At 40.0% G+C, this 16,021-nt stretch overlaps 1 protein-coding gene across 6 annotated transcripts in view; it reads right to left on the bottom strand.

Moving 5' to 3' along the window:
* Positions 1-15,669, bottom strand: part of PHKA1 (phosphorylase kinase regulatory subunit alpha 1) — a 147,365-nt gene extending 131,696 nt beyond the window's left edge. For 5 of the 6 annotated variants that reach the window (XM_082716130.1, XM_082716131.1, XM_082716132.1 and 2 more), the window contains exons 1-4: positions 15,149-15,645; positions 14,232-14,390; positions 6,821-6,868; positions 4,792-4,960 (exon numbers count right to left, since the gene is read on the bottom strand). In XM_082716130.1, coding sequence (XP_082572256.1) covers positions 4,792-4,960; positions 6,821-6,868; positions 14,232-14,390; positions 15,149-15,226 — 454 coding nt within the window. In that variant the 5' untranslated portion in view covers positions 15,227-15,645. Of the gene's footprint in view, positions 1-4,791; positions 4,961-6,820; positions 6,869-14,231; positions 14,391-15,148 lie in introns of all 6 variants that reach the window. The other variant, XM_082716133.1, reaches the window with a different exon arrangement.
* Between the last annotated feature and the right edge of the window lie 352 nt (positions 15,670-16,021).

Raw genomic sequence — 16,021 nt, 5'->3', positions numbered from 1 at the left:
CCCAGGATCCCTGACTATGTAAATAAATGATAACATAGGAATGCAGCTTGCTCCAAACTGCACATAAACAAATGATTGTCTAACTTCAGACCCCCATCACTTGCCATGTCATTTGATCTATAAATACAGCCCTTATGGGGATGGTCAGTTGGAAGTCTCAGTTGAGGTAGGGACTCTGTCCAGGTCTCTCAATAAGGTCTCCAGCCTAGCTATATCCAAGGGGATTCCCCAACTAAGGAGATTGGATGTTGTAAGTACTCAATTTGATAGAACTCTGTCTTATACTCCTTTACTGCTTACTATTGCCCTCATCTCTGTGCAGATTTCCCTTTTCTGCTGTTTCTATTAGATTTTTTATAATATCAATAGTGTTTTTTCCCCTTTGAAACTAAGAGTATGGCTTCCATGAATCTTTCCTTTAGGACAGTTAGTATCCATAATCTATAAGGAATTTATCAAACTCAACACCCAAAAAACAAATTAATTCAGTTAAGAAGTAGGCTGAAGACACGAATATACATCTTTCCAAAAAAGACATACAGATGGGAAACAGACACATGAAAAGATGGTCAACATCACTCATCATCATGGAAATACAAATCAAAGCCACAGTGAGATACCACCTCACACTGGTCAGAATGGCTAAAATCATTAAGTCAGGAAACAACAGATGTTGGTGAGGATTTGGAGAAAGAACACTCTTACACTGTTGATGGGAATGCAGACTGGTGCAGCCACTGGAAAACAGTATGGAGGTTCCTCCAAAAGTTAAAAACAGAACTACCCTATTAGCCAGCAATTGCACTACTAGGCACTTACCAGGGATACAAAAATACAGATTCAAAGGGGTATATATACCCTGATGTTTATAGCAGCATTATCAACAATAGCCAAACTATGGAAAGAACCCAAATGTCCATTGACTGATGGGTAAAGACGATGTGGTATATATACCCAACAGAATATTACTCAGCCATCAAAAAGAATGAAATCTTGTCATTTGCAGTGAGGTGGATGGAGCTAGAGTGTACTATGCTAAGTGAAATAAGCATTTTATCTGGCTGCAGAGAAAGACAAATACCATATGATTTCACTTGTATGTGGAATTTAAGAAACAAAATGGAAGACTATGTGGGAAGGGAAAAAAGAGAGGGAAAGCAAATCATAAGAGACTCTTAACAGAGAACAAACTGAGGGCTGATGGAGGGAGGTAGTTGGGAGATGCATTAAATGGGAGATATGTATTAAGTAGGGCACTTGTTATGATGAGCACTTGGTGTCAGATGTAAGTGATGAATTATTAAATTCTATCTCTAAACCAATATTATACTATAGGTTAACTAACTGCAATTGGAATAAAAATTTGGAAAAAAAATAAGTTACTATACTTTTCTACTACAAGATTTTCATTTGGATCATTTTTATCTCTTTATTGATATTCTCTATTTGATGAAATGCTTTCATCATATTTTCCTTTACTTTGTTAAGCATGGTACCCTTTAGATTTTTGGACATTTTTATAGTTACTGTTTTGAAGTCTGTCTCCTAAATTCAACATAATAGTTCCTCTCAAAGGCAGTTTCTGTTACCTGCTTTTTGTGTGTGTTGACTCAGACTTTCCTGGTTTTTTTGCATGTGTCATACATTTTGTTGAAAACTAGATAATGCAGAAAATATGTTGCAGAAACTCCTTAGATATATCAATACCCTCCTGTATGGGGCTTGTTTATGTTTACTTGCTATTTGTTTAGTGACTTGGCTGGACAATTTCAATGAAATCTATTTTTCCCACAGTATGGAGCCTCTGATGCTGTTCCCTGGAGGATGTAGCCTTGGGCATACACACTGTCAACCAAGGAAGACTGCAGTTTTGTTTTAGTCTGTGGTGTCTGCCTCTGTTGGTATCATACTCAGTTGTTAAACTCCACCAATTGCCAGCTGATTGTTCTATTATACTGTATATTGTTCTGAAGTAAAAACTGTCCCACAGTCTCATCCAATTAAATTCAAACCTCATTTCAGGATTTTGAGACCAGCCTTTGACACCTGTTCTAACCCTAGGATAACTCTTTTTAGCTGTCTCTGTCCCTGGCTCTCTGCTAAAACTTCTAGCTAGGCTATGGGTTAGTTTGTTGCTCTGATTGAGCTATAAAACTCCTCTTAATTTCTTAGAACAAAAAATCCTCCAGTTTTTCAATGCCCTTAGACTTGAACTTTCCCACAGTCAGTTCCAAATAAAGTCAGTTTTCTTGGGAAGGACTATGGAGCTTTTCTGTCTGTGGCCTGTCTGTCCCTCCATGCTACAAGCAAGGTGGGCTAAGCCTATTATTCTTGGACTGCTCTGTCTGGGGTTAAGCTCCATGGGTGGGACTGAGTAGGAGTAGAGTTCCACATCCCTTAGTTATTCTTGGCTGGACCAGAGCTTCCGTAACACAGAGGTGGGGAGAATGAGAAATGCTGGAAACCACTCTTTGGGAGATATCATAGCCCTAAACTGGGAGGTAGGGGAAGAGGAAGCCTTATATTCTTGGCTGCATTCATGCTGAGTACTGCTTCTGTCATGGTGAGCGGGGAGAGGGAGGAAGTAGGTTGTAGTCTAAATGCTACACTCTTGCTGCTCTTATCAAGATTCAGATTTGCTTAAATAAATGTTTTTCTGCTTGCCGTATGCCCTTCGGACAATGTCCAGTGACTAAATGGCTGGGTTTTTATAAATTTATTTTCACAATTTATGGTTATTTTGCTTGGGGGAAGGGCAGTCAGCTTCTAACTAAGCCTCTCTTTTAATCAAGGTTTTAAGAGTCCAAACATGTGCATAGAATTACTTACATGAAAGATGAAAATTTTCCATGAAGATCTTTCATACATTATCTACTGATTACCTCTCACATCTATCCTTTTCAACCTCAAGGGTACTGCCTTACATGTGTTCTCCATCATTTCTTCCCTAAAGTATTCCACTAACCTCCTGACTAGTCCTCCAGGTTAATTTTCTCATCCATTCAATCTATCCTCCTGCTACCGAGCCAATCATCTGAAAGTTTCTTGATTATTTACCCTGAGTAGTTCTCTAATGACTATAGACTAAACTCCAAACTACCTAGCATGATTTATAGGCCTTTAAACAGCTAGATCCAACTGTCTAGCTTCACCTTTTGGCATTTTTCTAGATCTATCTTACTCTCTAGCCATAGAAGATAACTAGTATTACCTAGGTGGCCAGTATCTTTCCAACTTTTGTGCTGTTGTCATGCTACTCCCTTTCCTTCTCCGACTTGTGAAATTCTACTTATTACTATTTATTCTGCAAAGGTCTGATCAACCTTTATTTTTTTTAAAGATTTTATTTATTTATTTGAGAGAGAAAGAGAGAGAGAGAACATGAGAGAGCACGAGCAGTGGGGAGGGGCAGAAGGAGAAGCAGACTCCCCACTGAACAGGGAGCCTGAAGTGGGACTCAATCCCTGGACCCTGGGATCATGACCTGAGCTGAAAGCAGATGCTTAACCAACTAAGTCACCCAGTCACCCAGACCAATCAAATTATATCCATCTTTTTCCAAGCACCTATCAAAGTCAGCTTATTGAGGTGAAAATCAAATATTAAGTCAGAAATCAACAAATACTTGTTGAATGAGTATGTCTTATATAAGCCTCTTTAGTATATTTCTATTCCTTCTGGACTCAAAATCAAAACTATAAGAAATATTTAGACAATTTGCTTTGTAGAAAAATACTTCAGAGTGGGTACTAAAAGAATGCTGGAAATGAAGTTATAGCTGCCATTCTATATAAATGTATAAAATCTGAAATATATATTTATTCATGGAGGAACCTCCCCTCCAAAATATGGGAATATAAGGATAGCCATGTTATCATTTTAATAGAAGGTATTTCAGCTTCTGGTCTGTGCATTCCAGAGGGTTTAGAAAAAAAAGGAAGGCTTTATCACCAAATATTTATTTATGAAAGAAAATGAGAACAAGAATTTTCTGGGGCAATTCTTGCCCCGAATGCCCTTAGTACTCAGGAATTCTATAGCCAGATAGGAAGACAAAGAAATTCGAATGTCAAAAAATGTGGCATTCTGAGTACATTTACTTACTCAGGAAGATCTGGAAAAGGTCCTGTTTAATTTACAAACAGAGTGTGATAAGATTCATCATCCTCCCCAAGTTAGGAAAAATAAAAGGGAATTATGTTGGTTCTTACATTTTCCTTTTTCAGGTAAAGACCTAAACCTAATAACAAAACCATCTAAAAAGAGTGTATTATTCAATAATAAAAAATAAATATTTGAATTCTGATTCCTAAGTTAATTCCCTTTAATATAATTTAGATGCGTTTAGACAGATACCTTGTTTATAATACATATATAAAGAATAGTAGAAAGTAGGTGATTCAGTTTATGTTAGTACTTACTAAAGGCTGTTCAGTGTATAGCATGAGAACAAGCAATAAACCCTGGCCCTTCTTTCTGATCTCACCATCTCATGGTATCTGAGGATTAATGAAAGACAAAGAATACCCATCTAAATAAAATAGTCCCCGGATTTCCTGGCTCTCCATTTAAAAACAATTGCTTAGAACCCCAGACTTATTTTCAAGGGAAAAGAATATTAACTAGATCTCAGAGAGTTGGTTTCTCTGTAAAAACTGTGCAAAGTATTGTATTTCCATTGGGTGTCTTTGAGAAAGGTCAATGGCTATGTCGTTTCCCGGAGAAGCCACAGGTGCAGGAGCCAGTGCTCCTCACTGCAGTTGTTCCCAGCCACTCTGTCCTGCTACTGACCTGAGGCAGTCATTTGTGCTAAGAAGAGCAGGTACACGGAGGTAGCGTCCAACTGCAGGTGTCCCCACTGGTCATCACCCACTACAGTGGCACAGGTTTTAGTATTGTACTTGGCATGGAGGCTATCCTTGGTACTCTGACTATACTTGAAGGATTCGACTTTATCCACCTGAAGAAAAAAAGAACAGTAAAGGCAGGCAATGCAGAAACATCATCCCACATGCCATCCTTCTGCAGCACTCAAACATATCTCATTGCGGTTGGTTTACAGGCGATGGTGAATATTTAAAGTAGATTGTTACTTATTTTTCCCTATACTAAGGCCACCAGGAAAGTTGGCTGCTGCTGTTGTTGTTGTTGTTTTAATTTAAGCAATTTAATTACAAAATCAGGCCAGTTAAGGCCAACTATTTCCTACTCACTACCTCCCTTTCACATTTTGGATGGTTGTTTTGCCACTGCCATCTGCCACAGCAGATATCCACTGAGATGCAGAGGGGTTGAGTGTGAACAGCCTAGTAAGAAGAGCCAGCTGAGTTGTAAAAAAGATACATTTGTTCCTGAAACAGAGGGAGGAATTTGGAGGGAAATTAGGATAAGGGGACTTATTTTGAAGGAGTATGGAAATTGCTGGAGAGAGATACATGGAGTGACAGAGAAAAATGTAGGAATGAGGGCTGAAACCAGAGGTCAAAAAGGAAACATCGTGCAATGGACAACTGAAAGACTTTGTTCTTGAAACCGAGATTTGGTTATATGTGCATTTGATATGTCGTAGAAACTACTACCTTTAAATAAGGTTCATGAAGTTGGTGGCTTTAAACCTGTTTGGTAAGGTAGAAAATAGAAAATTCAAATATTTAAAATACAAAAAAAAAGGAGCAGAGAAGGGGAAAAAAGAAATTATAGCAATGAATGATAGCCATGAGCTAATAATACAGGCAAGAGCACTGACAAAGAAGTTCAGAAGTCTGGAGTTGATTTCTTTCTACTTTAGATTTGTGGTGTGCCTGTGGATAGTCATTTTACTAATCTGGGCCTCGACTTCTAATAAAATGTGATCTTGGTCTCAAGAAAGTCAGTTTAGATTCAATGTGTGCAACATGTGTAAAGATCTCCTAGGATCCTAGGATAAAAGTAAAACACTTTTTCTTTTTCAGTAAAATCCTTTTGAATGAAAAAAATCATTAGCAAACCCAAAAGATAAACCACAGGCTACTGAAAAAATTTGCAGTGTATGTGACAAAACATTAATATCCATAATGTATAGCAACTCCTCAAATAGTCATGAAAGAGACAGCCCAGAAGAAAAATAGACAAAGGACCCAACAGGCAATTAACAGAGGAAATGCAAGTTTTCAATCTACACAGGAAAGGATGTTCAACTTCATTCAAGGTCAGGAAAATGCAAATTAATCCAAGCAGATAAAAGCCTTTGGCACTAATCTCTAATCCTAAAATCTAAAATATTGCCATAAAGGTTCTTCTTCTCTAAGTCCTGTGCCAAAATTTGTTTGGTGGCAACAGTTGATTCAAATTGACATTTGTAGTCTTTACTTATTTCACTGAGTGTGAAAATGCATGTTTCCCTATGGAGAGATTAATGTTTTTGATGATGCAGCGCTGTTCTGGACCTGCTGAAAGCACAATATTCTAGTATTTGCACTGTACTGAAAAATCTGAAAAAAATCTGTATTCTAAAATGTATCTGGTCCCAAGGGTTTTATATGAGGGCTTATATGCCTGTATCATCTTTACTCAATGTACTTAATTGCATGTACAGTCATGATGAAGTATATCAAAAAAGGCATTTGTACAGGGGGAGAAAAAGACTGGAAGGAAACGTTCCAGTGGTAACAGGGTGGTGAGATCATGGGCGACATTCCCCTCCTCGATTCTATAAATTTTCTAAAATCACTGTCTACTATTTGTGAAATCGAAAGAATATAAGCTGTGAACATTTCCTAAAGGGTAGAGATACTATTACAATGTGCTTTTATTAGAGAGGGAGCTGTTAACAATGCCATACCTGTCTGATCATGCAGTGCAGCAGGCCCCTCATCAACTTCACTACGCTCTGCAGAAATAAATGGGAACAAGACTGTTATAAACACCCCTAGCTGCAGGAACATTTAGTCAGCAACTGCAGTTGGTACATGACCTTTTCAGAACAAGTAACCCTATCCTGGGTTCCTATTTACATGGCATTTACTTTATAGGCACACAGAAGAGCTAAATTGCAGCTAAAAGTGGAATCAAAAGTGGCAGTTGGTGCCTCTTTCAGGTCAAAAAAAAAAAAATCCAAGCTCCAAGAGGTTTATACAAAACCATGCCAACCATCCTGTTAGAGGACATTTTGCTGGGAGAAAAGACAGCTCATAAGCCCTAAAGCTATGAGGATATTTTATCATAGATCCTATGCCCTAAAGAAGCCAACATCATCACTTTTTTTTCTCCTAAAGTAGCCAAGACTTATCTTCAGGAGTTCACAGAAATATTTATCTGTATATTTTCCTTAAAGAATAAATGAACTTCAATTCAGAATAAGTGCAAAGGGGAATAGTTAGTGCAACTCAACCTCTTTTCCATGAAAAAAAAAAAAAGCTACAGTCATTCTTCAGTCTCAAGTCATCACTCTTTCTCTTAGCAGGGCTTGGCAATTTCTAACGCACTCAGTTTTCCATTCACATTCCAAAATTCTGATCACCAACTATATACTGTACTAGTTGGCATAATATAACATAGTAATAATAATAAAATTACAATATAGTAGAGAAATATTATGCTGTACTAGTTATAGTACATGACACTAGAAGGGCTCATCAACAGTGGCAAGGATAGGCAATATATTTTGGAAAAACACAGTATCAAACAGTTTCTCCATTTCTTTAAGCTTTCTGTTTCACAGTCCAAAAGAAATATAAACAGGTTACTCCAGGGAATGTTAGTTCAAAGGTGGCCTCAGGACATCTCTGAAAACTAATCTGCTTGGGAGCCAGGTCATTCTGTCATTCCTTCAAAACATTGAAGTGGGACTATAAGCAATAGGCATAATAAGGATAAGTATCTATTAAATTATGCTCAAGTCTTTATGTAGTCTTTTACTGAGAACAAATAAAAGGTGTTTCCTTGGGAGAATTCCCTTTCTTAAGTTATTTCTGTCTACAAGTGTTGCCCTCCCCTTACAGATCAAGGGATGTATATATACGTGGGCGTGGGGGGAAGAGCGAGCGAGTACGTGTGTTTACACATAAGAGAGAGCAGGTAGGCAGTATATGATCACGTCACCCTTTAGAGCATGAAGCATTTATTATAAATAATGAAACTGACTGCCACCCCATAAGAAAATCCCTATCACAAAAAAGAGGGGGGTCGCCTGGGTGTCTCAGTCAGCTACGCGCCCACCTTCAGATCAGTCATAATCCCAGGGTCCTAGGATTGAGCCCCACACTGGGCTCCCCACTCAGCAGAGAGTCATCTTCTCCTTCTCCCTCTGCCCCTCCCCCTGCTTGTGCATTCTCTCTCTCTCTCTCTCTCTCTCTGTGTCACAAAGTTAAAAAAAAGAGAATCTCTATCACTACTTTGACCCTAAAAAAAAGAGACCATCCTTTTAATACACACTGTTAGAGAAACACAGCCTCCTCTGTGGGGAACTTGATTCAATTCTGAATTATCTTCTATATGTCACCACATACTCACAGGTTTCTATCACATTCTTTCAACTGTCTTTACCATCAAGCCCTGTTACTGCTACCTACATTTTCTTTTTTCTTTTTTTTTTTTTGAGAGAGAGAGAGAGAGAATGAGCACAAGAGCATGGAGGGGGAGGGGCAAAGGGAGCAGAGAGAGAATCTTAAGCAGGTTCCATGCCCAGCACAGAGCCCAACAGGGGGCTCGATCTCATGACCCAATGCTGAGATTATGACCTGGGGTGAAATCAAGAATTGGACACTTACTGCCTGAGCCACCCAGTCACCCCTATGTTTTCTTTAACTTAAATAGTAAACATGGGAATCGTGGACCCAGTGGAGAATTCCTGGTTTTACTTTTGTCCTCCTGGAATGGCCACTGTCAGTCATTTCTGTTCTCAAGTTCTAACTTGAAAGTCAGGATTAAATTAATAGAAAGCATGGGGAAGAAAAAAAAAGGAAGCATGGGGATATGGGAATGAGGGAAACTATGTGTACTTTGTGTTCCCCCAAACTGGCCATTTTCTGTTTCAGTGCTTTAGTTAGCATTAATTATACATGTTCATTCATATAGTAGAGCTTATAACTACATCAAGTGACACCTTCTCACCTACTCTTTTTGAGAATATGGATCTATACATTTGTAAATTGACATATAAGGATATATAACTATACTCAAACATATATATGTAAGTATTCATCTCTATCTCTCTCCAGGTATATGTACAATCAGATGTCTGTTGGTCATCTAAAATATATAAAACACTCTACCAGACTTTGTGGAACATAAAGATAAAGGGGAGACAGAACACAAGAGTTAAAGAAAAAACTAAAATATAAACACAGTCTATCTAACAACTCCTAGTTATCCTTTAAAATCCATTTCCTCTGTGTATCCTTCCTTGCTTTGTTCAAAGTAAAAACATTCCTGCCTGTGTCCCATAGAACTTTCTACTGTATTTCTCTCCTATAGATACAGTGTAATGTATTGTTTAATTATTTGCTTATATATCTGTCTCCCTCATTAGATTATAAACTCCTTAAGAAAAAGGGACAGAGACCAGGTTCAGAAATAAAACTTTGAGTCAGGGGTACCTGGGTGGCTCAGTCATTAAGTGTCTGCCTTTGGCTCAGGTCATGATCCCAGGGTCCTGGGATCGAGTCCCACATTGGGCTCCCTGTTCAGTGGGAAGCCTGCTTTTCCCTCTCCCACTCCCCCTACTTGTGTTCCCTCTCTTGTTGTGTGTGTCTCTGTCAAATAAATAAATGAAATTTTAAAAAAACTTTAAGTCAATGGACTGAGTGGACTTTATTATTTTATTATTATTATTATTTAGAGAGAGAAGGAGCAAGAGAGGGGAAAGGGAGAGAACCTTAAGCAGACTCCATGCTCAGTACAGAGCCCAATGTGGGGCTCCATCTCATGACCCTGAGATCCTAACCTGAGCTGAAGTCAAGAGTCAGATGCTTAACCTACTGAGCCACCCAAGACCCAAGCAGGCTCTATTTTTAAAAATGTATATTCCATGTTTGCAAGTAACTGGCAAATTGCTTATCAAAAAAATCATGTGTGTGTATGTGTGTGTGCATGCATTTTGAGAGACGGAGGATGCAAATATGACAAAATGTTAACAATTTAGTAAATCTGGATAAAGAGTGTATGCAGATATGCTCATTTTACTATTCTTTAAACTTTTTTGTAAATTAAAAATTTCAAAAAATAAGAAGTTAAGAGCTAAATATAAAGATTTTGTCCCATTTTGGTTTTTATATATAGTACGGGGTCTCACATATGACAAATTACATAAAGTCTGCTAAATGAAAAAGTGAACATGTTGAGTGGTACAGACCGCAAGTGATCTAGAAGTTCCAAGACAGCAGTCCTGGGAAAGAAGTGGTCACTGTACACCTGAGTGGTAGTCTTAGGACAGAAACCAGAGAAAAAGTAGAACTGATGCTGGGCTTTGAAACGGGAGCATTAGTTCAGATTGGAAGAGAACAGGCACTGTGGGTGGAAGAAACAACCTGTAAAAAGGTTCAGAGGTGAGAATGTCCAGATTTCCATGTTGGAAAAATTCACAAAGACTTAATCTGCAGTCATTAAGTCCAGGCTGTGTTCATGGCACCACCAAATTCCAGCCTCATATCCAAGCTTCAGTCCATTCACTTGTAAATTGGAGTAGATAATACCTAAATCACAGGGTACTGGGAGAATAAAATACTAGTAATTATGAGGAAGTATGCAGTAAAAAAAAAAGTATTTACACAAATGTCAGGTATTCTCATTAAGGGATTGTTAGAGGAGTAATGAAGACACCAACCTGGTTGGAAATGGGGGTGACAATGCAGGGCACCAGAATGTAACGATACTGAAAAAGCAGGGTAGGACCAAGCCCTAGAGTGTCTTGCCTATCAATCTAAAACATCTGGATTTTACTGGTAGGAAAATGAAAGCCACAGAAAATTGCTGAGAATGCAAATAATATAATTTAAATCTTCACAACAGTGTTAAGTGATGAAAGTCTAGACTGTGGTTGAGGCAGAAGGGAATAGTAGGAGGAGATGAATTCAGGAAAAATTATAAGAATCAATAGACTTTGGTCTGCATGTATCAAAAGGCAAAAGGGACAAGTCAAAATCACCCTAAGTGCAGTGTTTTATAGAACACTAGTCAGTCCAGGAAATTCTGGAAAGGCTGTAAAACCCACTCTCATGTTAGATTTGAAATGCGCATTAATGTATCAAAGATTCTGAGAAATAATGGAGTAAAGAAACCCACTGTTTAATGTATTCCCAAACCTACTTGACCTAATGTTCCACAAATACACTATAGGAATTTCTCTAAATAACATTGCCCAGGTGGATGTAGGTAGAACGAGGACACCAATAAGAGAATAAAGGCTATATGCTGAGTTGCTGTTTTCGGTAGTCTCTTATTTGTTTTTAGTATAGAACACAGGGTTTCAGATATTCTGAGCTTGAGAAGCCAGGTGCAACTGAATAGAAGACAATGAAAATCAGGTTTTGAAACAAAAGTGAGACCAGAGTTAAAGATGCAGTTTGGGAAGTCATTCTTAAAAGGGTATGGTTCAACTCCTGAGAAAAGATAAGAGACTACATAAAGAGAACAAAACTGAGGAGGAAGCAGAACTGGAGGTATCCAAAGAGCTATGTCTATTTGTGTGCTTATTTATTTTTATGGGTATATTTCTATATCTATATCTATGTGACTAAGAGCAAAGGGCATTTATATATAGGGCAAAGGGCAACATATATGTGCATAGTTACATTCTATGCACATATTCTATATCTATATTTTATATCTAAGAGCAAAGGGCAACATATATGTGCATAGTTATATTCACAATCTAAGATAGAAATAGTCCCCTAAACCCTTGTCTCCTAATTCTTTTTAGTTCTCTGACATTGTTTCTTAGAGAGAAACCAAGGTGAGAGTTGGAAGGAAAGGTAAAAATGTTTAACAATCAGTGGTTTGGGAAAATCCACATAGTAATGGAGAATTGAGAGTAGATGGGAATTTAATTTATGGATTTCCTGGATTTAATCTATACTCACTTATTGGCCACAAATCAGTGGTTATTACTCCAGCTGCACTTAGAATCAGTTTTTAAAAAAATATTAAACCCCCAAGGCTTCACTTTCAGAGATTTATCTAAATTGTGGGGTCCAGTAAGGGTATTTCTTAAAAAGCTTCCCAAGAAGGCACCTGGGTAGCTCAGTGGTTAAGCCTCTGCCTTAGGCTCAGGTCATGATCCCAGGATCCTGGGATCGAGCCACGCATCTGGCTCTCTGCTCAGCGGGGAGCCTGCTTCCTCCTCTCTCTCTCTCTCTCTCTGCCTGCCTCTCTGCCTACTTGTGGTCTCTGTCTGTCAAATAAGTAAATAAAATCTTTAAAAAAGAAAAGAAAAGCTTCCCAAATGATTCCACTGTACAGCCAGAGTTTAGAACCACTCGCATAGATTAGGGACAAATCTAGCTCACCATGTGTTTTGTAAATAAATCTCTGGCTGCTTTTGTGCAATAACTGAAGAGCTGAGTGGTTGGGCAGAACCCACATGTGACCCACAATGCCAAAATTACTTCCTATCTGGCCCTTTACAGAGATGGTTTTCTAATCCCTAGTCTGAATTAACTGAGTCAGATTTGAGGAAAAATGTTAATGAGACCTAATAATAAAATCTGTTTTAATTCATGACAAAAGTTCATAGAAATTTTATGATTTCCAGAGAAATGTTTCTTTTTTTGAAGATGCTTCCTATTGCTGTAATGTTTTTGAGATATTTCAAAGATAGTATGAAAAATATTTTGGGGCCATGTTAAAAACTATTTAATGAGACATTAAAATTTTAAAGTAAACAATTCAATGTTTCCTTAATTTTTTCCCCTTCCTCTGTTAAATTCTTTCTTCCTGGACCATAGAAGGAAAAATGTTAACTTCATAGAATGACTAGTCAACAAGGAGATAATAGATTTATTCCAATGGTATTGAAAAAAAAAATTGGTCCAATGGTACTAGGTATGGAATCCTGGGTACTGATATTAATCTCTAGCAAAACAAACAAAATACTGAGATCAGAATAGCCAAACATTACAGTAGGATGCAGGATTTCAGGGGTGGAAGAGTAGGATTACAGGATTTTTGGAACACTCTTCTATATTTTCCAAATTCTTACAATCGCTATGTATTATTTTTATAAGTCATAAAAATATTGGTCTGTACTTCCTGAGCTACAGCAAAAACTCCAGCAGTTTTTTTCTGAAGGGCCCAAGTCCCTCTCAATAACAGCTTGAAGGAATAATGAATACCTACTGTTGCAGAGGACAATATGGTAAAACTTTCCTATTGCCAAGAACTGCAACCCTGCAATATGCTGAAGCTGTTAAAAAATAACTAAATCTCAACATTCTGATTTATAGATGAAGACTACAGCTCAGATTGCCCAAGTCTAAGGGATACCACTTGAGCAAATGGCTGGTGTAGAATCTTCTCCACTAGAGGAAAAGAATTCACATGTACCTTACAAGAGACAGCACAGTATCACAACATTAAGAGACCCTATGTAGCTCAGAATATCATTTTTTGGGTCATTAAAGAGAATGAAGCACCCTCCGTCGAAACAGTGCTATAAAGGATGTTATTTTCTATAAAGGTGAAGGGCCTTAAAAGTTGGCTTAAAGGCATTTGCTGACTCTGTCCTTATTTTGCTGAGGGAGGGGTACAGGCTCTGAAATAGAGGTCATGAGTATAAAATTCAACAAATAAATTCTTTACTCCTGTCTAGTTTGAAGGTCTGCAAATTTGTGTCTGTTACCCTCATACAAATACCACCTATCATTTAAAAAAATGAAGTAAACTGATAGACACCTGCCCCCAAATATTCTTCTCAATGAGAATAAATATGCTCAAGGCTGCAAAATACTGTTACTTAGAAAGAGGATTATAAATTTCTGCAAAGATCCCAGGATAGGTTTTTCCACTGTAACAGAACAGACTGTGCCCTTTCCCTCCTGATTCAGCAAGTTTCATGTTTCCACTACACCAAAAAAAGTTAGTACAATACAGGAAAGCTTTTTGAAATGTAATTTCAAGAAAGTGAAGAGGGTGGGAGAAAGGCAAAATACAGTTCTTTTAGCTCCTTGGAGCTACATTTCCTTTAATCCCTGCTCCTCAACCCCCTTCCCCACTACCACACACAGCTCCAGATCTCCCTGTATATTTATTCTAAGTACCTGCTCCAGTTCATAGGCCTTTGCCTTATCCTCGTCCCGGTCTGCATTCTTCCGATAGGCCAGGCCCAAACCCCACACGGCCAAGATACTGTACACATTATCTCGGACCCAGGCATCTTTCTGATCATAGCTGGCTGGAAGCAAGCCAGTCACTGGATTCTGCAAGACCAAGAAAAACAGGACAGGCAGGTAACCACAATGTGTTAACATGAGGAGACCAAACCTATCAAAGGGGTTACTTAGGGACTTTGGTCTTTCTTCTACTTCACTACTCCGGAGTTTTATAACCTCTTCCAATCAAGTGCAAGCAACTGCTATCTTGAATAAGCGGAAAAGCTAGCTGAAGCTTGATGAGTCTGAAATGTGAGTACTGTTAAAAGAAAGGCAGTGTTTTAACTTTCCAGTTAGAAAGAATAAACTATCAACGAAAAACCAGCATCAAAGGACAAGAAAATATATATATAATTAACAGTATATACAAAGTACCTCAAATCTTCACATTAATCTAGTCTTAAAATGGCTAAATGTTCCCCTACTTCTCTTCTTTGGCTGGAGGGCAAGAAGATGACGCCCAAACCTGGGTCAGGGGAGGGAGTTGTCAATAATAAACAAGCTTCAGCACCTCTTTCAGCAGTGTCCCCCAGGAATCCTGGGGGGAGGAGGCGAAGGGGAGGGAGCGAAGGGGAGGGCTCAGAAGCCAAGGCTCAGGGCTCCCCACTAACTGTGCTTGTCCACAGTTCGGTTCTCGGCCCAACACCTAGCTTCAGGCTCCCCTAACGCTTCCCCAGCTTGGGGGGTGGGGGGGTGTAGGCGGCGGCGGGAGAACCTGCTACACGCACGGCGTTCCTCCAGCGGTCTCCGTCTAGGCTAGCACACTGCACATCCTCGATGATTACAAGCGACACCCCTTCACCTACCTGATGGCACAGGATGGTCTGATGCACCAGGCGAGCGTAGCCATCCAGTCGGACCCCAGAGTTACTCCGGCTCCTCATCGCGCCGCGTTTCCAATGCCCTCAGACAAACAGCCAGCGTGCCACCTGGGCCCTCCGCCCTCCAAGTCAGGAGGCTGCAAAGCAGCTCCGCCCTCGCGGTGGGAAGCCAGAGGGCCAGGCCCCGGCTGAGCCCGCCCACCGCCCACGCCCTGCGCCGGCAGTTCACGCTACGGCTACCCCTAGGGCTCCACCGCACGCCCGCAATTGTTCGAGACTTCCGCGGTTTCAGCCCAGCCGCAGCTCCCCCGCCCCGGCGTCTCTCTGCCACCCTTACTCCCGTCCGGCCTCCAGGAGAGGATCCTGTATCCCCAGCCGAACTCCCGGACACGGCTGTGGCCCCGAGGTTCCCGCCCGGAGGCCGGCAGCGGGTCTCCGGCGGCTGCGCCCCCCCTACCCTGCGGGAGACGCGAGCCGGAGGCGGGGCGGGCTCCGCGGGTCCTGGCAGCTGCGCGCTGCGTCCTCGGAGTTCGGCTCGGCCCGCCTCGCCCGAGCAGGTCTTCGGCGCCCCCGCCCGCTCCGCGGCGGAGAATGTGTCACCGTAGGCAATATGTTTTCAGAGGTTTATTTTCTAAACACCTCCAATGACTATTTCAGTTTTCCACGCTTGCTGTGCATGCAGGATGTTGAGGCGGCTGTTACTTCGGCCGGCTTAGCTTTTAGGAAACTAGGACCCACTTCAAACTTACTAGAGCAGGAAGCGCGCTCGCGGCCGGGGTCTCGAGAATTGGAATATCCGGGATTTTACTGTATTTTATACTTTTGAGTTAAAGTTCAGACTGAACTCCTCACTCTGAT

Source organism: Mustela nivalis, assembly GCF_964662115.1.
Source record: "Mustela nivalis genome assembly, chromosome: X".
NCBI lineage: Eukaryota > Metazoa > Chordata > Mammalia > Carnivora > Mustelidae > Mustela > Mustela nivalis.
The sequence above is the reverse complement of the archived record's forward strand: the minus strand, read 5'-3'. Positions and strand labels throughout refer to the sequence as shown.